Source organism: Bradysia coprophila, unplaced genomic scaffold (genome assembly GCF_014529535.1).
Source record: "Bradysia coprophila strain Holo2 unplaced genomic scaffold, BU_Bcop_v1 contig_138, whole genome shotgun sequence".
NCBI lineage: Eukaryota > Metazoa > Arthropoda > Insecta > Diptera > Sciaridae > Bradysia > Bradysia coprophila.
In genome coordinates, this window is record NW_023503409.1 from 8,223,771 (window position 1) to 8,250,620 (window position 26,850).

The 26,850-nt window shown below is 30.4% G+C and overlaps 1 protein-coding gene across 2 annotated transcripts in view; it reads left to right on the top strand.

Annotated features, from left to right (window-relative positions):
- The window catches only part of LOC119073865 (putative transcription factor SOX-14), a 77,753-nt gene extending 51,437 nt beyond the window's left edge, over positions 1 to 26,316 (top strand). The window contains exons 2-3 of one of the 2 annotated variants that reach the window (XM_037179733.1): positions 18,904 to 19,729; positions 19,787 to 26,316. In XM_037179733.1, the coding sequence (XP_037035628.1) occupies positions 18,904 to 19,729; positions 19,787 to 19,974 (1,014 nt within the window). In that variant the 3' untranslated portion in view covers positions 19,975 to 26,316. Of the gene's footprint in view, positions 1 to 18,903 lie in introns of both variants that reach the window. The other variant, XM_037179732.1, reaches the window with a different exon arrangement.
- The last annotated feature ends 534 nt before the right edge of the window (positions 26,317 to 26,850 follow it).

Below are 26,850 nucleotides of genomic sequence, written 5' to 3' on the forward strand. Positions count from 1 at the left end.
CGAAAAAAATGATTATTAAATCCACACCATAAAAACAATAGTTTCTGTGTATTATTATATTGCACACACATGTTTCGTTTTATAGTATTTTATGAATTTATTTCCTATATGGGTGGGATAGTTCATTGCAAATTATTTCACTTGCATTAGGATTATTCGAACATTTTTATTGATTCAATATTTTCTGTTTTGTTCGAACATTTTTCCATAAAAGTTTTTGTTTTCTGCAAAGAATGTTGTTGTGTAATGGTTTGGTGAAAGTTTACATTTCAATTGGATTATGGAACATTTTCATTTACGAAATTCGATCGACGCTGTATCGCTCAATGAACGAAGATTAGAGTTTTTTTTATCAATTTTTGTTTTAACATTTAATTAAAAACAATTGATGTGGGCACCACGCCCTAATAATAACGAACAGAATATTCATATTCTCATCGATCTCTTACTCGTATTATTATTCCATTTACCAATTAATCTGTTTAACAATTTCTGTATAATTGTATTAACCAAAATATTCTTTTATTTTCTTTCCAGGTAAATCCACAATTGATTATTATTTACACTTGATACGAGTCGTAAGCATGTGGTTAATTATAACGTAAGTTAATATTCACAATAATCACAATTATTAAAGGTAACACATAAACGGATCGGTAGAACGGAAACCGTATCGAATTTCCGAATCGGACTGATTTTTGTATTAATTACACTCATTTAGTCTGTATTAAATGGCTCTGTCTCTATATTTAGTAAATTAACACTATAAGGCGGACGCAAATCAAATTCGTCAATTATTTTTGAATCATTTTTCCGGCTAGTAGATCAGGTCCTTTACCATAGTAACATTAAATGGTTGTTAAACATTACATCGGTCATTATAGCGCCGAACATCTGTTCCTACTTCTCTAGTCTATTCGCCAATAATAATTTATCCACAAAACAATTCTAAAATAATTCCAAAATCTTCTTCCCAGAACACCATTTACAAAGGACTCAAATCGTAACGCAATTTCGAAATGATTTCCCAGATAGCTATAACTATAACGTTGAATAAATTATGTACAAATGGTATAAAGTGTGCAACTATTACACGTTGAAATGCGCTCATATTTATGTTATTACGAATTTACAACAACACTAAAACCGAAACAATAATATTTTTCTCTTCTTCAACTTTCAATACGAATGCAAAGTACAAGCAAAGTAGTTCGTTAACGGAAGCACTTTTAACACATGTTCGACCTTCTAACTCAATGTTTTTCACAAATGCAATTTATCTATGCTAAACACATATTCAATTTCAGATCAGATCATATGCGCTTAACTTAACATGGAAAAGTTTCTGAACTAAATTCTGATTTATATCTGAAAACATATGGGTTATTCTCTGTACACAGCGTAGAAACTATCAGATGATTAGAATTATATGAGTATTGTGTATGGTAAAATGTTTGCTGGCTGCTGTTGTTGTTGCTGCTGCTTAGCATGCATGCATATTATATACTTCATTGATTGCGCGTTTGCCTAATATAATTCTTAAATGTTACAAGAAGTTCTCAAATGAAATGTAACCATTTTTTTGTTCTGTTGTTATTTTTCAAATTTTCATTTGATATTTTTAAATAAATTTCTTGACTTAAAGTGTTGACTGTTAAATGGGAAAGATTTCTTTTTCCTACCAAAACATGTGGTTAGGGTATGCGCTCAATTTTCGAATAATGAATTCGCTCAATGTGCGAAGTAAATAGTCCACATGATATTTTCATTTAAATATCGGAAAAGGTTTGTGGAACATATAAAAAACGTTTTTATTACAACAAACTCCATACGATCGTATATATGTCTCGGTAAATGGTACTACGCATGTGGGATCGGAAAGTCGACCATAAGTGTTAGAAAGTCTATAAGACAAAGTGATGTTTACAGCTCATCGTACTTGTATTCCGTTTCATTATATCGTCCAACATTTTACGATTGATTTTTACCCTCTTGGCTATTAATTACACTAATTATTTCTATAAAATTCGACAAAATGGGAATCAAAACTTATTTGCTACACGCACTCAAACATTGTTATGTATATACCATGTATATATATATCGGACATAAAAACGTTATTATTTGGCAATAGGCAATAAAAATACCATATAAGTACCAGTAGTTACATAAGCTAGTCTTACAAATAATAATCGTAATTTTGCTTTTTATTTATGATTTTAATAAATCAAATTGTTCGCTCTCTGTCTCTCGGGGTGGTGTTATGGGGCAAAGTCTTAAATTGTATACATGGGGATAACATCAAAATGTTTCAACGTGGTTCACATTTATTATTATAGCATAGGAGGCAAAAATTGTGTGGCGTGTGTTTGTTTCCGGAATACAATTTTTTTTGTTCGTAAAAACTTTTGGCTAAACTTTTTTTTTTCGTTATCAACAAAATGCAATATTTTCCAAGAGTATAGTGCCATTAGTATAAAAACAAAGTTAAATTACTCTATGAAATGAAATAAAAAAAAAATGAACGCGAAATTTATACATCATATAGAAACCGTGTCTATGTCTCTATTTTACGAATTCAAAATGGACGGTGCTATATAATGAAATGAAATAGTGTGTGATAGGTATCTTGAGGTCAGTAAATTTTGATTATATGTTCTTAAAGGTATATGGCATATCATAGAAAATCTACCAAACAATTGAAGAATAAAAAAAAACATTAATAGAGGAAACTTAAGTAAAATTCGTGCTATAAAAACCAAAGAGGTTTTATTATAGCCGGGCAACAATTTTTTTTAATGGTATTATGGTTGGTGAAGCATATAACATGAAAATTAAATATTTTTTTTTCTTTAATATTTTATCTAAATATGATATCAAAACTATTGAGTCGTTGTAGGCAACAATTGTAGGCTATTGAGGTTATAAAAATAATATTTAAATTGTGAAAAGGTGTTGGTATTTGACCGGTTCTATTAACGATATTAACCGATGAATTTCTTGGATAGGAAAAAAAAGCATTAGCGTGAATTAAGTTGTATATTTAGACTGATTCTGTTTCCAGTTAAGTGTGCTCGATGACAAATGGGTTAATTTTTTTTTAATTCCTTTTTCATATCTCATCTTTTCCGAAAATAATATTTTAACCATTTACTGGCCTGTAAGCACTTAAGTGTACTTGAATAGTAGAATATTAAATTCTTTTTTATTTCTTTGAAGGTAGATTAATGAAAATAATAATAAAATAAATTAAAATCTTTATGTGCACATTGTGTTCGTCAAAGGTCATACGTAACACACGTAAAATAAACCATTGCAATTACGCAAGACGTTGATTTTATTTGTGCCCCATAAAACGTTATAATAAATGTCCTTCGTCATTCCACTGAATTGTCACATTAAAACTCTTTTCTAAACGGATTAACATTTCCACACGCTTCGATCTAAAATTTCGATAAAACGTTTTTCCCAAACAACAATCATCAAGTGTAATCATTGAAAACGAAGTGACTCACTCCGTCATCCGAATAATAACAATAATAATTTTCTAATATTTTTAATCGAATTAAAGCGAAAGCGAAAACAAAAACAAGAATTATGTTTTCATGCCATAGTCAATTGAATGGTGTGTATGGTGTGTGGTGTGTTCGTTTGTTTCTTCCCCATATTTCCAAAAAGGCGACAGCTATAAATGGAACTTAAATACAAAAACCTAATTCAAACTCCCGTAAATAATTAAATAATTCTAATGAAAATGTTTCTCTGACAATTTATTTAATTTTTTTTTTCTTTTCGATGATTTTCATGAAATGTTTATTCCCATTGTATTTGGTTGCGTATATATTAACCATTAACATTAACGGCATAAATGGGCATAAATGTGGGTCTACATTAAATTATGATGTTGGATAAGAGACCGAGAGAAAGAGGAGAAAAAAAAGAAAGAAATTATACAATAAATAATAATAAATAACAAAAATATATTATCAAGAGGGTAGATAAAACTAGATGTGTAACTGAAATAAATTCACACACTGTGTGTTCATTTGGAGCGCTCCAGTTCAGTTCATTATAATACTTTCTAACGAAAAAAAAACAACAGAAAGAAAGAAAACAATAATAACATAAATGGAATTAATCATCATTGCATAGACAACGACTGGCATACCTAATCGTCTATGGATGTTTTTATTAAATATTATTTTGAAAAATTCCTATAGCCAGAGAGCCAAGGTGCATATCGATACCTACGGTTTGAAACCTAGGCCATTTGTTAGAAAAAAAGTGTCGGTCAAGGTGTGCCATTTGAAGTATGGACCTTAAAAAAAGTATCGAAATCTCTCTTTTACCTTAGACGTCAAATTTTTAACTTCAAGAGCCTTTCAATAAATTTCTTTGTTGTAATCCTAATTCTAAACGTCTTCTTTTCTGATACTCGTATGGGACATTCTCTAGGATTCAGGACTCAACTCAATAACAGAATTGCCAGAGATCCATCTTCAAATTCTATTCTAACGAGTGAATGATATGCACATTTGAGCTCTCAGTCTATTGACAAACAAAAACAAACCAAAAACATTCAAACAATTTTGTTCGATAAAAAATGTGGGTCTTGAAATTAGTCGGAATTTTATCGTTTATCGTTGGAATTTGTCGAGAAATGATGGGTAAAATTTTGTCATTTAATTTTTAAATCACTACCAGCCAACGACGATTTACATATGCGTATGTTTTCCTATCCAAATATTTAATGTTGCCGGAACATCTTGAACAAATTAGTTCATTATTACCATGGGAATTGGAAGAAAAAACTGCAATTTCCATAACATATTTAACTTATCACTAACACTCCAGTTAAGAGTTTTATTTTATAAATCGTTGAATGATATAAACACACAAATAAAATATCGCTTTTTATGTTACACAACCAGCTGCAATTCATTTGTTTAACAATTAATTTGAAAATCCCTTTTTATTTTGTTTTTCGAAAACCGTAAAAGACATGACACACATCATTTATATATCTAAAAACTTTTTATACGAAAACAAAATTCTGTGTTAGATTATTAATCAAAAAAAAAAAAGAAGAAGACGAAGAAGAAGAGAGAGATAAAAAAAATCATAATTGCTTTAACACATTCAACTCGAGTGGCATCGCATCAATTTATCAATATGTTAGAAAACGTTCAATTGAAATATTGTACACATTTTGAAAAATGTCAAATTATGATTAATCTTATGGATCGTCTCCGTGTATAGATGCTTAGTATGTGATAATTTCGGTATAAATTTTATAGACGAGAGAGATATGTTTCGCAAGACGGTTGCAATATGGGCTCATTGTGGCGTGTTTTGATCGTAAAATGTCGATTCTAAAATCTAACATCAGCGTGCATAGTTTGTAATTTTAAAATATAAATTTAATTAATGATCACGTTGACTATTTACACGTATTTTATACGGTTACATTACTACATTAACCGATATTTTATATCAAAGACAGTCTATTGTATACACACAAATAGCGGGTAACATCGATTTGAAATTGGAAACCATTTAGAGTTACGAAATAATTTCGTTTCGTCATCGTTTCATTGTAAATCTTACGGAGAATATCAATTAATTTAACACAAGGAATTTCATTATACAAATTCAAGGAAAGTAATTAAAATTGTATCGATGATTCCCAAGTCCAATAGAATTCTGATTCGAGTGTGAAATTGTTTTTATGTACAGTTGGGCGATCGAAGTAGTGCGTAGATACATTTTCATAGATACTTTTTCGCACTAGTGCTTAAAAGTGACGTTTGTAAAAATGAGGATTCAGTTTCTAACTTGTGCCTAAACTAGAATTTATCAATATAGTAGTAGTAGATGCATTATCAACTTCGGGTTGCCAATTTTCACATCAAAACTTCCATTTAGATGCATGTTATGAAAATAGCTATTTATCAGCTATCGTGGAAAATAAAAGATTTTGAAACGATGAACTTACTGATGCCAACAACTCGAAATATAATGACCATAACTAGACTTTCGTAATCAATTAAAAAAAAACGGGGAGAGTAATGGAACTAAAAAAACCGAAACCATTTTCGTATGGGAGAAAAATGTTTCTTCAAAATTGGACAGATGGTAACTTAAATGCATACCATTTCATTGGATTAGAGTGTGTGTCAGATACGTAGATTATTTTCTATGAATTCCCAAACGAAAATATCGGACGAGTATTTATTTTGATTCGAAGGGTTATGAACGTGAGCGCTCACACATAGTGCGAGAGATCTATTCCATCGTAATGATTAGGTTCAGGAAAAAACAACAAACATTGAAATAAAACAATTTAAAAAATAAATAGAGAAATAAATTAAATCTTTTTATGCTTAAGTTCTAAACAAACAATTGACCTTACACAACGAAGTAATTGTAGTATTTCCCTTGATGTGTATCGTTAAATTTAAGGTCGTTCAAACATACGTATACCATAATACATTTGTATATTACCTTTTTCTGGTTGCTCTTTTTTTTCTGTGCTTGCTTTCCTTCCTTTTTTTTCCACACAGCGCGAATAAACTTTATATTTTGAATTTGAACTCAAAAACACTACTGGAATTGCTGCTGCTACAGAATAATACATCATTCCGTTCGGTTTATATCTTGCATTTTTATGGTTCAACGTTACTGTTTTTTTTTTTGTTCTTGTTCGTTCGTCGTGTTTTGTCTCAGCTGTTGCCAATACAAGAAAAACATCTTCAACATAAAGTAGAAAACTTCAAGCTCAGCATACTATCTTATATCAAAAGCTTATTAAATTGTCTGGCAAATAATTTACGATTTCAACGAACCGCATTTATACACATACAGACACAGACATAAAGATACATTCGTCTTTTATCTGAGTTATACTTTTATATTTAGCTGATTTAATTACCGATGTTTTTGGGTTCGACTTCGGTCTTTGCAACTTTGCGTGTACAATGATATATAAATGCGAGGAGACAATGGTATAGTATTAACCGCATTTATTGAGCATAAATGAAAATGAATCAGATAGCATTTAGGCACTAATACACAATATATAAACGATTATATGCACATATAAATTTCGCTTTAATTCATAAATCCAATTGATTTTTGCTGAAATGACATTTTATTTATGGCACTATGGATAAATAAAGCAATTTATTTGTTGAGTGGGTAATAGTCATTTTTATCGTTTTATTGTCATTTTTTATACATTTTCTATAAATTTTTTTTTCGTGTTTCATATAGTGCCTTGCTTGCGTTATGCTGCTGTTGCTGCTGCTATATGTATGAATATATCGATATGTTATTATATACGGCTACATTACATGCAATATAATAATAGCAAAAATGCCAATTACTGTTTTAAGCGTAAACAAGATTTGCTGCTAATATTTATCTCCATATTTTTGGTGCATGCTAACAACACATGATGGGAGCAAACAACTTTAAAAGCTAAATTGTTAAATGAACATTATTTTGTTGGCTTGGGTGTGTGTTGTCAGTGCTCAAATATTTATAACATATTACAATTTTGTGTCTGCACGTAATTTTGGGATAGGGTAAAATCAATATTTATGGCTTTTTCGTTCGGTTATTTCAAACAATAAAATAACAAAAAAAAAAATTTTCATACATAAACCAGCGACGAGAGTTCGTCGTTCTCGATTTTTTTTTTGTTTTTGAATGATTTGGGGTGTACACATTTTTCGATGCAGAAATTACGGCTTTTAGTTTGTTTCAGTTTTTTTGTTCGTAATTAATAATTGGTTGTGTGTTGTAACTGTTAATTGATAATGCATTTTTTGTATCATTTAAAACCAACACAAAATGCACACAAAAAATCGTAAGCGGCTTTGTATTAACTTTTTTGTCGTATTTGGACTACTGTCGAATTTGCACAACAGGGATTAAAGTTTACATAACCGGAAAATTTTGAAAAATTCAGTACAGTACAGTAGCAAGTATATATCAGAACAAAAGTTTTTGTTTTCGGTAAATCATTGACAGACTTTTCGACTGTACTACTCTTCATCTATATTCTAATAGGACTGAACATCGAAAATTCAAAGATGTTCAAAAGCTTTTGAATATCATCTTTCCATTCTTAGCTTAAGCATTTCAAATGGAAAGGACACAATATTGTCGAAGACTTACATGAAATTCTTCGTATTATATCATTCGTATTCGTCTCGAAATCTGCTTCAAAAAAATTATTTATTGAACGACATGACGATGTAACCGTACATGACGACATTTTCGTTATAATAATTTCATCTATTTCGGTACACCGAAATGGGTGTTTCATTTTAGATTAAATAAACATTGTGTTGCCAGAAACTATCATCAATATGCCTGAAATTATAAATTTATTAAATTAACAAAATTAAATTAATTTATAACGCACGGGTATTAACACGTCGAGCATCAGTTGAAAGTAACAGTGAAAAATTAATTTTACGAATTCATGGAAATAGAGCTATAGAATCGTGAAGTAGATAAATTAGTTTTTCTCATCAACGGTGCGGAGAGCATTATAATCAATCTTTTGAAATTTAAATACATTTTTAAACATTGATATACACACACGCTGGTTGAATTAACCCTGAAGATTTATTTCCTTAAATCATATTTATCAGAGAAAAATCTGAAATGTTGCTGGATATCTATCGAGAAAAAAACTCGAATGCGTTGTTGTAACAATCGATCAAACCTGTGAGAATAAAATCGACCAGAAAAAAATCAACTAAAAACGGATCAGTTTTATATATAAACCATACAATGTGTATAGGATACATGTGTGTTAAGTGTGAGTAATGTTCATACTTATATGGGCTTTTAACAACAAATAAAAATCCGAAATAGATTCCGATTGTTCAAGAAGAATTCAACAATAACTCAATATTGTCCTTTAATCTTTCAGGGTTTCTTTTTTGCTTCATACTGAACTGTCATGTCATGATCTATTCTCTATATTTATTTGACCATTTTTGAACAATTCAAAAATGTTTTTCATCTACCAATCCAATGTTTGAAAATTTAATCACAAACCTTTTCTCCAACAAAAAAGCACCTACAGAAATTCTTTTATTATTTTTCGATGATTTTTGTTCCTATTTCTCTCGTCGTCTTTTTTGTTAACAAATAAATCGGTCGAGTCCAAACGAAAGGTTTCATATTTTTGTACCTTCTTCAATTATAATAATAAAAGAGAAGATTGTTGGTATAATGTGTTGAGGGTTTTTTATGTGCTTTAAGACTACCTTTTTTTCTCGTACAAATGGCCATAATAATAATTTTTACAAATCTTGGTAGTATAATGACAGACGTTGGCTTGTCCCTGACCCTAGAGAGTAAATTAGCATGACTCACCCCACATGGATGCTACTTGTTATATTTTGTGTTATATTTGATGTTTGCAACTGAATTTTTATTTTTTTAAATTAAACAACAAGATAATGGCTTTGGTTTCTTTTCATCCGTTAAAAAGCCACAAATGTTTTCTCATTCCTTTCGGAATATTTTTTTTAAAGATTTTATGATTCATACATTTTAATGTAGCGAGTACGACGGCTAATATCAGACATATCCAATTAAATATGAAAGCACAGACTCACACGCGACATCATTGCATTTATAGACTGATGCATTAGTCGTTTTATTAAAAATTATAATCACTATTTTGTCATTCAATCACGACATATTGTCTCATGACGTCATCGGGATTAGATTCAGAATATAAAGCCATACAATTTATGGGACATTAAATTGTATAATAGCATATCGGGTGTTGGGTGTTTAGTATTGCGTAAAACAAAATCCACGAACATAAATTTATGGTCAGAATGTGTGGAAGTGTTTACATTAATTTTTATGGGACTTGGGAATTACACTTATTAATTAGATTGATAAAATAATTGTCTTGGCGTTTGCTCCTGCAACCAAAACAAATATAATCGGTTGACTACATTGTAATCTTTACGATTTATTAAACAACAAAACGTAAATTGACAGGATATGATCGTGTCTAATAACGATATTTTACGATAATTAAAAATTGAGCCATAAAAACGATGATTTGTTAGGTGTTACTCATATAATATCAACGAGTTCTCATTCAATCTTATTCAGTCTTTAACGCCTTTACAAAGTGTCTTGATGTGTAATTTAAAAGAAAAGAGAAAAAAAAATGAACAAAATTGCTGTCTACATTTTGCTTGAGTTTCATTTCGTATTTATATTTTTATTAACATTTATGACAGCAAATATAAAGTGTGAAATTCAGTATTTGAACTCGAAAGACCTTTTGCAGTTATAACGTATAACCATATCCAAAGATTAACATCAATTTTCATATTCTGCTTCGCCAGATAATACCGAGATTATTTTTTCTTCAAAAAGTTGCTATGTTTTTGTTGGTGGCGGTAATTTTTAGCTGCCATGTTCCAACAGAATTAAAATAAAATTTTAGGCCTCAACTTGATTTTTTTTTTTTTAAATAATAGTCACAGTTTACGCGGCCGTTCCTTAGTTCAACATTTTGTTGAAGTGAGCCTGAAATGTATTTCCATTCGGTTCATTTGTATACTTCAATTTCACCGAATGTTCTGGCCGCTTAACATCATTTCGAGGTTATCATCGACCACCGGATCAGACCTTTTTTTATAATTATTTTAATTCAATTTTTATCCACGTGGATTACGATTCTAATGTGGTCGTGTTTTTAATGCTGAATCAACCAGTCTAGAAATGAACACTAAGGTAAATGAATGCAATGAAAAAAGTAGTCGTCAGATTAAATTAATTTAAATCGGTATCACGGGTATTCCAGCAAAAAAAAACGTCATATGATCTTCACAATCTCCCATATAGTCTTCGAAAAGTGAAAAAAAAGCGATTGTAAAGTAAAAACCAGAAAATTTATTCCGCTTGTTTGACGTGTGTTAGAGAGACAGAGAGGAAAAACGTCCACGTACACTCCGCGAATCAATAATGCATATCGAATCTCAATTTTGTAAGATATATTGACGTGATTTAACGAACTGTTAATTTAAAAATCGTCATGCTATAATCTTGCACAAATAAAATTGTTTTTCAAAATCAAACGACACAAAAACTTATTCATCCGAAACCTCCACGCAAATGGTGATAAAACTAATTAATAATTATTTATTATGTTTACTGTTTCGTTATATACATGTATAATGATCAACAATCTACACGTGTCATATAATAGTTGTAATTAAATAACAATGCAGCTGACTATAACATTTAATTGAATATTTATCGCTAACTTGACTTAATTTTCAAATTGGTTTAATCAATTTCTATACAACGCAATATTTATCTAATAAATTTCCGAGCCATGTGAATGCTATTTGAAAATGTACTTAATGGTAATGGTTTTAGTGTAAATTCAATCTCGTTATATATACACACAATATTCTTGTTAAAATTACACACTTACAAGCAGCAAAACGTTAAACGTAATTTTATGAAAATGAAAATCTACTTCAACATGCTTTGAACGTAACAAGAAGTGCTAGTGTATGCAAAAAGATAAAAACTACATTTCATTCCAAATTACTCGAATGCATTATTCACTTTACATTTATAAGCATAGTGTATATGCGACAACTAGGAAGTATAGCAAACGGTCTTTTTTTTTAATTAAATGTCCTTCTTTAGCCCGTATATGCGAATATGACCTCGAAATATTCTGTTCACAATTATTGGTAGTGTCGTGTACAACAAATGTACACAGATGCATGTATGAGTAGTACAAATGTGAGTTTCTCTCTCTTTACACTATAAATATAATTGAAACGTGTTAAAAAAAAATATAAATTCAAAAATTATTCACGAATATTGCAGCTTTTTATTTGCTGTGTAATTGTGGATACATAAATAATACACCAAATGGATATAACCTCATGCTATGAAGCATGCTGATTAGTTTGGTTGTAAAGTTATAATAGATTTTTGTTATCATAAAATGTGTTGCGTTCATGTGGAAGCTCAACTCAAGCCATAATATTAATGTGTAGCCTCTACAGCATGCACGACGACGACGGTCGATTGTTGTTAATTTTTTTTTTCTCTTTATTTTTATTTTGATAATTTTGCTCTAACAAAAATTCTTATCGTGTCATAATAACGTAATTTATACATTAGGGCGGTAAACTAGACTATGAATGCATGCTTATTGTGATTGCGCGCCATAGGCGTATAATGTAACCTACAGTCAAGGATTTTGTGTTTTCGCAATTACAATTGTTCCTGAATCGATACCTGTTATCGGTTCACGTTTTAAAATGGAAATTACTTTGGCTGGGTTCTTGAATTGTAAAACAAAACGACGCTGTTTACCACATTCCTTGCGATAATAATTCAAAGAAAATATTCAAATCCAAAGATAAAAGCGCGCAATTATTTAAATTTCAAGCGTTAAATTAGCTGTCAATTTACTTGGAAATTGTTTTCTGTTTCTGCGTTTTTCATGAATTTTGATTTTGGTAATTTGGTTCGGATTTACTGAAATAATCGACAATTTCTTGGGATGGTAAGCATGGTAACTGTCACACAGTTTTTAAAGTTTGACACCTAATTTAACGCACTAAAACCAAAACTAATTTCGAACAGTGTCTGTTCACTATAACATCAAATAGACGAGGGAACATTTCTATTTAATAGAAATGCAATGTCTACAACCTTCCCATTTCGATAATGAGCTTGCAGCTACTTCAAACTCTGGCTTATTTATCCCCTATAGTAGGTAGAGTATATCTCAATTTTCTGTGAATTGTTTGGAATTACTTGAAAATACGGTATGGCTCAAGTACTTACACTTCTGTTTTTTGTTGTTCGAATTTATTAGAAAGATTGCGTGACGAGAAGGAAAAATTGTTTGAATTAATTAGACGATGCATAAATTCGTGGAATTAACGGATATTTTATACCAAGAATTATTGTTTTGCCATAATTTAAATTGTCCCGAGACAGAACATTCTCTTTTCCTCAGTTTGTTTTCGCTACTCAATTAAATAAGAAGGTTCAAGACAAACAAACAAACAAACATGTCGGAGCTAAAACGATTGTTAATTTGCATTCAAAACGTTTTTTCTTGCCTTTCCTTTTTCTTTCTTTCTTTTTGCACAGAACAATTTAATTTGAAAAGAAAAATAATTATGGATTTTTATAAAACAAAGTTTAATTTAAAAGGTTTTTCTTTCTGCTCTCACTCCTCTCCGCACATTTTGTGTGTATGGTGCGTTCAATGCTTTGCTTTGCGTTTTTTTTTCTACGTATTTATTGGACCGGGTTACACAATATGAACTAAAATAATAAAAAGATTAGAGGTTACAATGTCACAAGCAACAATTCAATTTCCTAATGGAAAATAGAAATGATTTATTCATGTGGGGTTATGAATATGAATCATTTATCAATTATGTTATTATGTGGTTAAGATTAATTTATGTTCGAATCGTACACACATACTATTCGTTACAACATGCACACGATATTAATTTCATTATTATTATGATCGACGAAACAATTCAAACGAATTATCAATATAATATTCCAATCGATACATATTGAACGCACATCTTGGTGTCGTTTTTCACTTCAATTTTTTTTGGGTGGTGGTGGTGGAGGTGGGTCTTCTCATGACAAACACTTTTGTAATGTGAATCAACGTGTACTCAATTAACAATTAAATAACAATCAGGTCAGGCGCAACCAATCCTTAGTTCCACCAAAAACATCGAAGAAGAAAAATAAATAAAAATAAATAAACGAACGGAACAGCAACCGATATGCGTGTAAGGACAGCATTTCATAGAAATAAAACTGAAATTAATTGACATTAAATTAATCTGAAATAGAACCACCGTACCAGTAGTGTAGCGTTAATGAAAAAATAAAACCGGAAAAAGAAGAATTTTAACCCTTAAACAACAATGAACTCGTTCACATAAATTATACTTATTGACCAACAGCACAAAAAAAGAAAATCGTATACGAAAGAATTAAAGGGCATATATAAATGTTTCTTAATTTGTAATTTCATGAGGGAAGAAAATACCCTAGCATTATGTTAATTACTTTATGTGGTTTGGGCTGACGTATACATACCGTGTACTATGCTAACGAATGAAAGGTTTCTTTATCGTTTCGAACAATAAACTTGAATTGATTGACCGTTTGTTGTGTAGTAATAATTGATAAACGTGAAATTTTGTATTTTCGGAACTCATCGCTGTATTATAACGGTGATGATGTATTGTATCTATCTATCGCATAACTGGTTATATATGTTGGACTGTGTATGTACATACAACAACAGATACGTTTGTTTCGATTTATAAATTGAGTTACGTCTTGAGTTAATAACAATTATCACTCGGAAAATGGGAAACCATTTGAAATATTCATCCTTTCAAATTGGGTCAACAAAACAATTCTTTTTTTTTGTGTGTTACTCGTTCATTTTATGGAAATTCTCTTAAATCCCATTTGGATAAATCGGACAAACAAGCTGATAAAAAATACATGGAATTTTTATTGGAAAATTTAGGAGTCGCTGTCGTCGGTACCAATTTTCAATTTTAAATATTCTCCAGCAATCCACCGAAAAAAAACCGTTTCATTTCTTCAGTTCTTTTTTTTTGGGTTTAGCTTAGAAGTTACATTGGGTTTGGTTTCGGTTTTTTTGTGTATATTCCTATGATGGTATTAAATGGTGAACGCGATAATAAACATGTTATTTTATTCGAAAATTTTCTATGGAAACGTTAACTTCCTTTCGAACACACATTTCTTTCGGATTGACATGTAAATAACGTTTTTTCGGTTTGGTGATAAATATATAATAAAGAGAGCGAGAAAAAAAACACAACCATGCTCCCCAATGTTACATGGAAAGTATGTGACACCATTATTTATCTCCCACCTTTCCGGGTACGAAATGTATTTTATACAAAAATTATACAAGAAAACACTTGGAAAAATGGTTATAGAACACGAAATTAGGTAAACCAGAAAGATATGACGAAGATAATTTCAATTTAGTATGAATGTCATTATGGGTTTCATTTTTGTGTGTGGTTCCATTGTGCATATATACTCACCATTTATATACCACCATCGGTATATATACCACCGCTCAATATAGACGGAACACAGAATCGGAACAGACACATTGCGTGTTTCACACTAATTATAACAATCAGGTTCCAATACACAATTTTGTATATTTTTTTTATTATTAGGAGCAACAGTTTTTTTTCCTTCGTAGATTATACTTTTTTTTGGCTCTATGTCAATGGAATTTCATTATAATTTTTTTTCTTTTTGGAATTTTTTATTATTTTCGTTTTGATGATTATGAAAAAGGTGTAGAATACGAAAATGTGCGGTGGGGAAAAAATGGAATTGATCGAAACAAGGGTTTTTATTGTGTTGTCATAATATTATAACACATTAATTATAAAAAAAACAGAGAGAAAAAACCCCGTCGAATAATAAAAGAAATGAGACTATTTATCGTTGTTTGGTCGAATCGATTAGTTGCTGAGATATTATATACAATACGTGTGCGTGGTGCTACCACAACTATTAGGTAAAGTGCACATACAATTTGTAATGTGTAGTATTATGATGGTGTGTGATGTGTTGTGATTGGTGTCAGGGTAAAAGGGTTGACGTGACGTTATGTGTGATATTTCTGCTGGTGTTTTTTTAAAGGTATACGGTAATTATCGTTGCGGCATTTATGACGACGATGATGAAAATTTAGTCGAATCATTTTATATTTTTATGAAAAGGGCAGCAGCTGATTTAAATCGAGAGAGAGAAACCAAATTATTATTGTCGCTTAAACATAATCAGCATACAAACAGGTCAATCAATCATAAAAGAGTCATAAATATGTCGTTCTCTCTTTTTTTTATTCCGAGTAGATGTAGTGATAAAAACCGAACTAGAAAAAAAAAACTTTATTATCACTCCCGGCTTAACATTGTACACATTAACTTTTACTAATTTCGGGAAACTTTTCCATTAGGAATTTTTTGTTTTGTTTTATTGATCGTATGGGCTACAAAATGATTGCGGTGTTGAAGAATATTATATATTCTTTTCACGTCATGAACACATAATAATAATTAATAAAAAAAAATTGTTGTATACAGAGATACTTTTAATTAACATAATATCGTATATTATGCGCTATGGTAAAAATAATAAATTTATTTCTATTCAAGATGTAATCAGTTAATCAGAAAAAAAAACCGAGAGAATAGGAAAAAAAATCTGTTTCGGTACGTTTGCTTTCGGTTGTTTTATTGTTTTTTCTATTTTTTTTAGTTTTCAAACGATCATAATGGTGCCCGGAATGGCTAACATAAATTAACACAAAAACTCATTAATTTTGGGCTGTTTTGGGTGTTTTATTTTGGATATAATATGCTTGGTTAATTTTTTCGTTTACCTACGGAATGGGTTTATCATGATAGCTTTTTAGTAAAAATAGAAACAGTTTAATTATGACCAATAGAATATGGAGTATACCATGGAATGGATATATGGTTTTGGAAATTAAGTAATTTAAAATCATTTAGATCGTTACACATTTTGTTGTTTTTTTTTCTCTTCTTCATATTACTTTTAAATTAAAATATTGTTTCAGTTCAGTACGGTGTTTATATCTGGAAAGGTAGCAATAAAAAGAGATTAAATTAAAATTGTAAATTAAAATATTTGTTGGAAGCCATATGGACGGTCTGAGTGGTTAGTAATATAAATAAAAGTTTTTCAATTCAAAACGTTCGTTTTATCAATTTTGTTTTCATTGGAATCAGCAATAAAAACAGACGATAAATTCGACGTACAGTCATTTGAATAGTACGCACGGTAAACAAGCAGAGAATTGTTGAGTTGCCAGCACTTCAGGGGTTAGAAATGTGAATGTGAATTGGATTGTATGGGAGATAATCGCCACTAGTTCGTGTTACAATTGAATCACAATTTTTCCTCGTATAACCCAGCTGTCATTTGAATGAACATTTGAACCCCTGATGACAACTTACCATTTATTTATAAAAAACATAATTCATAAAACATAAAACATAATTACCAAAAAATGCGGGGGTTCCGTTGGATCGGTCCTGCGATCAGAGACATGTACAATTTGTAGCGACTATTTTCGGTAAAACATTTTTCTTGAATTTTCCAAGATTTTCCAATGTTTTCCTTAATTTTCGAAAAATTTAGGAAAATTCATTGAAATGTGGGAAAATTTAATCAATTTAGGGAAAATGATCTCCCAAAAATAGTCCCTGCAATGTGTGTGATAGATAATAGGTATTCGCAGGATGTTTTACGTGAAAAAAAAACTTTTAACCAAAAATTGCGATTCCAATTGACGGGCTAATTCACTAGTTAATCAATAAAACAATTGAAAGTCATTAACCCACGAGACAAACAAAATACGAAAAAATTAAATTTATTCTGCCTCCATCGTCTGTGTATGTAATTATGTTTTTTTTCTCTCTCGCTTCAACAACAAAAAAAAACATTTTTATACTAAAATGCAATTGATATGTCACCATGAACTCTATTCCGTAAATGAGTTCGCCTCCATCGACGCTTATTGAGTGAACAAAAAAAAAATCAAGCGTCAAGAGGAGCAAACAAAACGAAAGTTAAACAACACTTTTAATCGTAAATTTAACGTCCGCCACAATCTCAATAAAAATTATGAAATTAATTGCATTTTGCTCGCGCTGTGCAATGTATAGTATATATGGATGGATGGCTGTTGTATATAGGAAAGCATGACTCTGTGTATTTTTTAATGATGATATAAAATTTATTTAGTACACACATTTGTATGAGTAATTGCGTATTATTTTATTGATTTGTCGTGCATTTATATGGAACGCATTCACTCCTCAAAGGATCTTTTACAGCATAAAACGTTTTTTTTTAATTTCCTAGCTATAATTAAATAAAATGCACATTAAAATGCAATTTATTCGATTAAGATCAAAGGCCAATCCTATAATTTATATCTACAGTTAACCGATGTAACCTCGTTTCAAATTTGATGACACCGAAATACAGAAAAAAAAACATTTTGTGTTTCTGGCTTATAAATTCTAAAAAGATTTGATATTTTTGATGGAGTCACTTTTGATTAATTTAAATTAAATTGATAACTTGTCTCCTACGTAAGGTTTATCGACCAAATTCGTAGTGATTTCTCGCTCACTCACTCCCTATCACTGTCTTACGTTCAGAAATGTTAAGAAAACAAAATTAAATTAAATTGAATTATCAACATTTTGAATGAAACAGACATAATAATCATAATATTCATTTTCTGTGCTGTACTTTTCTGTGCGACAAACACTCACACATCCACAAACAATTATTTTATTCCATCATTTTCGATGGCAATTTGACATATCACTGAATATGATCTATTAAACTTACACAACATTATTAATTAAATTATAATTAGATTATTTTGACATTGTCAGATCATATCGTTATGTATTTACTATTTTGACAAGTTTTGTATGTTCAAAATGATTACCAATCTGTGAAGAAATATATTTATTTTCATATCGGCATCGGCCGGCGGTTCTTATTACTTTTAATATGGATTGTATATATATGTTTATTGAGACCGTTGATCGTTTACCATTACAAATTTCATTTCTGGTATCTCAGAACCTGGACCTGGTTCTAATATACAGATTTCTTCATGATTTCGTGTCTGATTTCCTTGTATTTATTAAAATTTTCATCTAAGTTCCCTTCCACCATTCGCAAGTAAATTAATTTGTTTTCCTTGTTCTCAATTTGCAGACAAAAAAGCACAGTCCCGGCCACATAAAACGTCCAATGAATCCATTCATGGTCTGGAGTCAAATACAACGGCGTATCATTTGTGAAAAAACTCCCGACATGCATAATGCAGAAATTTCAAAAAATCTTGGTGCTAGATGGAAGGATTTGACCGAAGTGCAAAAGCAGCCATTTATCGAAGAAGCGGAACGTCTACGTAAATTGCATTCGTTGGAGTATCCCGGTTACAAATACTGTCCCAAAAAGAAACAACCAAAAAGCCAAAAGCGAATTGCTTCACCAATAAGTAAAAAGACTGCTGCTAGAAAATCTGGAAAAATACCAAAAAATGATTCGAACAATAACAACAGCAACAATAACAACAGCTTCAGCACTAGCGATAGTATTCAACCGGAAATGGCGAAATTACGACGTGAATTGCCATCAATGGACATTGATAATTGTTCAATTCCAACACCAAACTGTCAGATGCCATTTTCGGCCAACGATCTCATACCAAACTCTCCAGAAAGTGCTAAATTGTTCGATGATAATTCAATATTGTGTTCGTCCGAATCGAATGATCAAATGTACGTGGACGAAAAATATCCCTACAACGTCATCATGGACCAACTGCACACCGAAGAAACGTATAAAATTCTAACACCCGACGAAATCTACGAATTGCCCGGCGACGACAAAACATTCGGCAATTTCAAATTCAATCAAACCAAAGTGTTTGATGACTGCACCGATCGCTTCACCTACAAACCGGACAGCATCAACGAGATACTGACCAGTTCCGATGCAAACTTAAATTCGGCGAGTAGAACATACAACAAAATCAGTACGTTGCAACCGTTTACCATCAATAACAACAAATTTAACGGAACGAATCTTGCAGATATCGATCAATTGAATGAGGTGATGGTGGAGGATTTCGGCGGCGACTACTTTCGTAATGATCTCAATAATTTCGATGAGACTGCATCGTCTAGTTCGGGTAGCCATTTACAATTTGACTGTACCGATGATGTGTTGTCCGACAATGACATAGCATATTATTTAAATAACATAAAGACCGAGATTTAACCGAATTTCGTGGTTTCGTGCGAAATTGCGGGCGTCGCGGATATTATGTTTATTTTTAAATGTTTTTTTTTATTAATTGTTTTTTAGTTGTTTTTTATGATTATTATTATTCTGATTATTTTTTATTATTTTTTAATTTTAAAATTAGATTTTAGTTTGTACAGAACCGTGAGCAGAATTAAGGATTAATAAGAGAAGTTGAAGACGAAGAAGAAGAAAAAACAAACAGAAGAAGAAAACAAAAGAGAAAATGAAGGAGAGAAAAAAAACGAGAAGTATTTTTGTGATTAGCAAGAGAGAACAGAAGGGAGATAAAAACGATTTTTTTTTGTGAGAAAATTAATGGTTTCCATGAAATGTTTGTATATTGTATTGTTGACTTTTTTATTCAGAGAGAGATATATTATTATATTTAAATAAAAATAAAAAATTAAAAAAAAATATTTTAAAAATTAAGATTTAAAGAAGATGAAAAATAAAAATATTAAAAACAACAAAAAAAAAACTTGATGTGCGTGATGGCAAAACACTATACACATAAATGAGTATATAAAACTATAAAATACTATTAAAATAAATCGTTTTTATACATGACATGATTTAAAAGTTAAGTGAAGAAAGATAATAAATAAACAAAACACAAAAAAAAATTGGAGAATAAAAAATAAAACTTGAAGAAAAAAAATGAAAAGAATTAAATAAAAAAAAGATTAAAAAATATCATCATGTGTAATTTATAATATTAACTATCAAGTATTTAATATTTAAATATAAATAATTATTGATAAAAGTCTTTTGAACCAAGTGTAAATATGTAATTTTATATATAAAACGTGAATATATTCATCAGTTTTTCGTGTTAAAAAAATTGATTTTATTTTGTTTTTATAATTTCACACATCCACTATTGGTTAAATCAACACACCCACGCATCATACACAAAAACCTCCTATAAGCTCCCATGCATACACATCAACTACTACAACAACAAAAATTTAACGAAAAAAATTCAAAACAAAAAAGAAACTTAAACTAAACGATTCTTTTTATAGTCTGGTCTGTCGTTCTCTTACCATCGCCTCTACCTCAAAATAATTCTTTATGCTCATCATCATAATATGCAAAATAACTTTAGATGCCTCTGTGTCATAAAACATTGTACACAACTCGATGCAAAGTACTTTAGTAGGCTCACGATGTGTATTATGACACCTCGGTTGTATAAATAACTATTTTGCCACTCACTGACGAAATTAATTTGGGACCCATCCAAAAGTCAAAATCGGTATTCGTTGAAAAATATTGGTAATATAAAGTAAAAATAACGATCATCCGGCCAAAACAAATTGATCGTAAATTACCATCCATTAATTTCTCACAAAACTTACATCGGCTTGTCGTTTCTTTAATACCATCATGTCATCCGCAAAGATCATAAGTCCTACAACGGTACATCCATTCTTCTGACACACACACCTATTAAGCAAATATAATGTCAAATTGAAAATACTTTCGACGAAAGTATCGTCGCCTCATGCAGCCTCCGAATTGAACATTTCATTTGAAGCGTAATTAATTTTCTGGCCGATATACGGTTGCTAGTGTACCGTCCAATCTATATGTAGTGTACGGAGTGTTTCTCACTAACCAAAAACCAATATTTCGCAGAAACCCTTATCATCAACGATGTATATTTTGCAGAGCCCCATTTATTCTACTTTATAGGCATTAAAACGGAGCTCGACCATACACTCCATATCGTTTGTTCATATATGGTTCGATTAACTCGAATTTATATGTGTATGTGGATAGATAGGAGAGAGAGAAGTGCTCTAGCAATGTAGACAAAACTGTTGTCGTTAGCAGCACAGGGAAATAATACATAAATTCGCTTTACGCAAAATAAACAATCCAGTCAACTGCACTGCGACCGAATTTGAATTCCTATTTGCAAATAAATTGAGGATTAAAAACGGGGACACACGAAATGAGATGAGAAGATACTCTTATCATAACAGACCGGACTATAAAATGAAAATGAATAATAAAAAAAATCCAACGATTAGACATCAACCGTAGGGTCGGAACAAAAATTATGTTTGTTTAATAAATATTGTGATAGCTACCTCACTCATTCAATCCTATTTAAGAATTCAAATTTTTACAAATTTATCGCTTTTTTTCAATTTATCAAAGGATTCATGAAGTTCTATGAAAAAAATGCTCATCAATTTGATTGTGATGTATGATAAAAACAAGAAGAAGAAAAACAAAACAAAGAGAAGAATTATTATGACAGAGTGAATGAAAGATTAAAGAAAAGAGAAAAAATGAGAAAAGGTAAAATAAGAAAATAAAAAAGATTAAAAATATTTTAGAACACATAAAAAAACAACAAATCAAATCAAATCGAATCTAATACACGGCATCCAGAGCTTACACAATCACGGTGATGGTTTTTTTTTGTACGTATTATCCAAGCTTTAATCTGAATCGAATCAAAGATCGCGACACAAGAAATTTTGTCTTGATTTGCCTCTACGTCAAAGATCGATTATTTTGCTTAATAATTTCTCATGAACAATTTGTGTATGTATGGCTCTCCTGACTCTTTTCTGCATCGAAGGGATTTGTCTATCTCACTTTCTAGTTTAAAAGGACCTTTCCTGAAAGGACTCATCTACAAAAGTTTTTGTAAATGAAAACATTCACCTAAAAAACACTCACAGGCATTCAAGATGCACCAAATCTCATCAAAATCATTGGCTATATTTTCAAAAAAATGAGAAAAATGATGAATGTAAGTATAACTTTTTGGATATGATTACAAGACTATTAAAGTCTTACCAAGGTTAGGACAGAACATAATAACCTGTAGCATGAGATAGAGTACCGGAGATAATTCCTCTTTTAGCTAACGTTATTGTGAATCGATCTGATAATTGCAATTGAACTTTGTACAATACAACCTTCTCCTGTCCCAATTAATGTGTCATATATGGAACGTAATCTGATTTTTTTTAATTGGCTTATAAACTTTGTTGACAACATCAAAGAATCAAATATGAACGAAAATAGGAAATTTAACTTTCATCATCAAAATGGGAAAAGTCAGAATCTATTCCACTGTAGCAATTTAGACTTTGTGTGTATGTGTAGGTGTGTCATACAATGTATGCATTCCCGATAATAACGCTTGAAAAATAAACTCTTTCACGTATAATTGATTGGGAAAATCATTATGCAATTTCAATTCACAGAAAATACTATAACATGCCACAAAAACGATCATTTGATTGATTGCATAGATTGTGTAGACTGGAGTATACCGCTACGTGTTTCATTAAAATAAATGCTGGATCCCTTTATTGTCATGAAAGTGAACGAGGGAAATCGGTGAAATATCCCGGTTTTAAGGAGATTCATCTCAATTACCAGAAAGTGTTCGTATTGAAAGTTGCTCGTTCGAAAATTACTTCTCGTTGACATCGTATCCAAATTACAGTTTTCCAATGAGGACAATCCATTCGAAACGGCTCGACGAATTAGATTACACGTGATCATCATTCACATTGATTCCTGTATTTGACATAATGATGATGAGTTATATGTGTAGCCGAGTATCTATTTTATGGAATTTTATGTAATTAAAATAAAAAATCCGGCTCTCTGCGGAGATATGAAAAGTCTATAAAGGGCGACCAACGTCAGCAACGTTATTTTTAGGAGCGAAATTTCTAAACAAAATGTTCTCAACAAAATTAGCTTTATTTAGCATGTGACAAGAAAAAAAAATAAAGAGCTTAACTGTATCGATTTTGTATTAATGTCGAGTCGATATACCTTTCGTATATCAGCGGTATATTATGATGATTTCATATTAAACGAACAGAATGACAACAATTTCGTTCGTTGTATTATGGTTGAAACCGTTTATGGTTTTGATAAACTGATAATGACGATACGGACGCCTTAGGCTGTTGATCACACCTACATACATTTTCGCTTGACCTTTAATAAAGGCGTCAGTATGGTTAAAGAATCTTTTTGTCTGAGATATACCAAATCTTGTACTTCTTTAGTTTTACTAATAAGTAGCCAGTAGCTCATTAGCACATTAATATTGAAATTATAGCACGGCTTTACCACCTCTTATTAACAGTGATTCGCTCTGTCATGTAACAAAAAGCGCACGTTTGTTCTGACTATTGAAGTAAAAGATTTTGCATCAATTTGAAATCTGTTCAAGATTATATTTAATGTCTCTAAAATGTTGAGCGCAACACCTGAAGCTGACAGCAACGACAAAATTAAGCGATGACCTAGGTCTATGTGGCTTTATATAGTAAAATAGTTGATTGAACAAATGAAGTAAAATATTTCGCAGGGCTAAATAAAGTTTTTCTGTCTAGTAACTTACGATTCTATTAGGTAAATGATAAATCAGCGTTTGACTCAGATGGTTACATAGGGTTTCTACAATAAATCGATCATGGTGGAAAATTATGTTTAATAGGTTGCAACTTGCAATTACTGAAACACTAGTGACGGTTTGCAAGTAAAGCGGAATAAATGTGTACAGTTAGTTCAAATAATTGCACCGTAATTTGCATGACTGTGGAGTGAGTGCCTTGTCACCGCATACAACTCAATAACTAATCAAATTCGTTTTTTTTAAATGAGTCTTTTCATTAAGTAAAATAATCGAACTGACGTTCATCGAGTATCAAAGGATATTCCTTTCTCTTACGTTTTTTTTTATTTAAACAAAATTAAGTCAAAAATTTCAAAATTTTTCTTTGATATATCAAAGAACCATCAAGATCAATTTGCATTATTACGTTTAGATTTCAAAATACATTTTTTTCCTTTTGTTTTGGGTAGTCATGTTGCAGTGTGACTTCATTTTTATGTTTTGCTTTTTTTCTTTCCATTTTATTTAAATTTAAAAAAAAATTACCTGACCGAACACCTTGCTTGTTTAATCACGATGAGATCAAGATTATTAGATTAACCAAAGAAAACAACAACAACAAACAAAGTAAATAAGCGAATGATGGATGGAGGTATTCAGAGATGTCTGTACTGTATGTGTAATTGTATATTATAATACTAATTCTCTTTTTCGAAAAAAAAAAAACAATTTATAATTTTTGAAGTTATGCATCGACAAAATTCCTTGAATTTTCAGCAAGAAAACAATAGAAAAAAATAATCTTTGACAACAAGTAAACAAAGATTTAGATTTTGGTAAATGTTAAAAAAATGAAAATAAAAAAAATAAAAAAATAAAATATTCAGGTATCGAAACAGGCTGTGAAAATGAAACTCTAATTAATTTCTTAATTTCAAGATAAAAAACTACTTTAAACTTCAATTAAATTTCAATTAATTTTCCACATTATTACAAAGACAGTCAAATATGCAGTCAAGCAAAATAATAAAAAAAGGAAAAAATCGAACAAAATTAATACACAAGATGGGGTTTGGCTTTGTTTCATGAAATCTTACTCGTTATACGTGTTGTGTTTGGTAAAAAAAAATAATATTTTTTTTCTGTATTCCCAAAGGGATTAATTAAAACAATACACCACCATCAATATGTCCCGGTTTCAGTACACATGTTATGCGTATTATTAATGAAAAAAAAAAAATATTATTTTTCACACACATAAGCAAAATTATGAAATCATTTTTTTCATTTGATGCGTTGGATTCGACGGTTGAATTCCGTGAACAGAATTCATTATTTAAATATTTTTTCGGGTAACGATAACATAAACCATATTTTCTAAAAAAAAAGTAAAAAAATATGTAAAACGAAAATATATTACATTTGCATTCAAATACAATCGCTTTAAATGTGTAGATGAACCATTTTAATAAAACTTCAAACATATTTATTAACAAGAAGAAAAAAAAGGAAACCTTAAATGTCTATATAAAGAAACCGAACAGATTTGTAGTTTTTTAAGTAAATTTTAAACGAAAATATCTGCGAAGACCGCATAAATAACAAAAAAAAACAGTCAAGAAAAAGAAACATTATGGGGCAACGAAACTGTAAAGTTTTTTTTTTCTGTTTTTACAAGAAAAAATCTGATATAAAAAGCATAATATTTGATGTGAATATTACCGTATAGGTCGAACTATGAATGCTAAAGCATAATTTCATGTGTTAATAGATGGATAACTTTTTCTTTAAATTGCAGTAACACGTCGTCGTAATATATTATAGATGTTGTGTTGCAAAACGTTCCCTGCACTTTGACCCATTCATCGTAATTATAAAAATTATGCTCAAATCAATTGAATCGCATTGTTAAAACAATGAATCTTCTTTTAGAATAGAATGAAAGATTCGATTGATTTGAAAACATTAATTGGCGAATATATGATAAACATGCGTAACAATTTTTTGTGTACCATTTATCCTATACGAACTGATCGAAACCGTATGACCGTGTATAAAACAATCGATATTGCTACAAAATATAAATTTTCAGTTTAATGAAAATGGATTCTTTTGACCTCTCTCTCTCTCTCTTGATGCCCCTCTTCTGATAATAAATTTAAATTTATAAAAAAAAACTTTCTGTTCGAGTGTCCAGTACTGTAAAGTTCTTCCGGGAAACGTAATTTCGTTCCTATACAGAAATGATTGTCGTTGTTTTCGAATTTCACCGAATTTATAGGAAATGAATAAGTTTTCGATGTAATAAGTAGTGGATTTTGTGAGATGATAAATTGATATTCATTGGACAATAATATATTGAGTTTGATCAAGACTGGCATGTAGTTAATTAAAAAAAAAAGTCACCACACTGCTGGAGACCATTGTTTACTTATCGGTTTTATAAACACAAATTTTTCAGT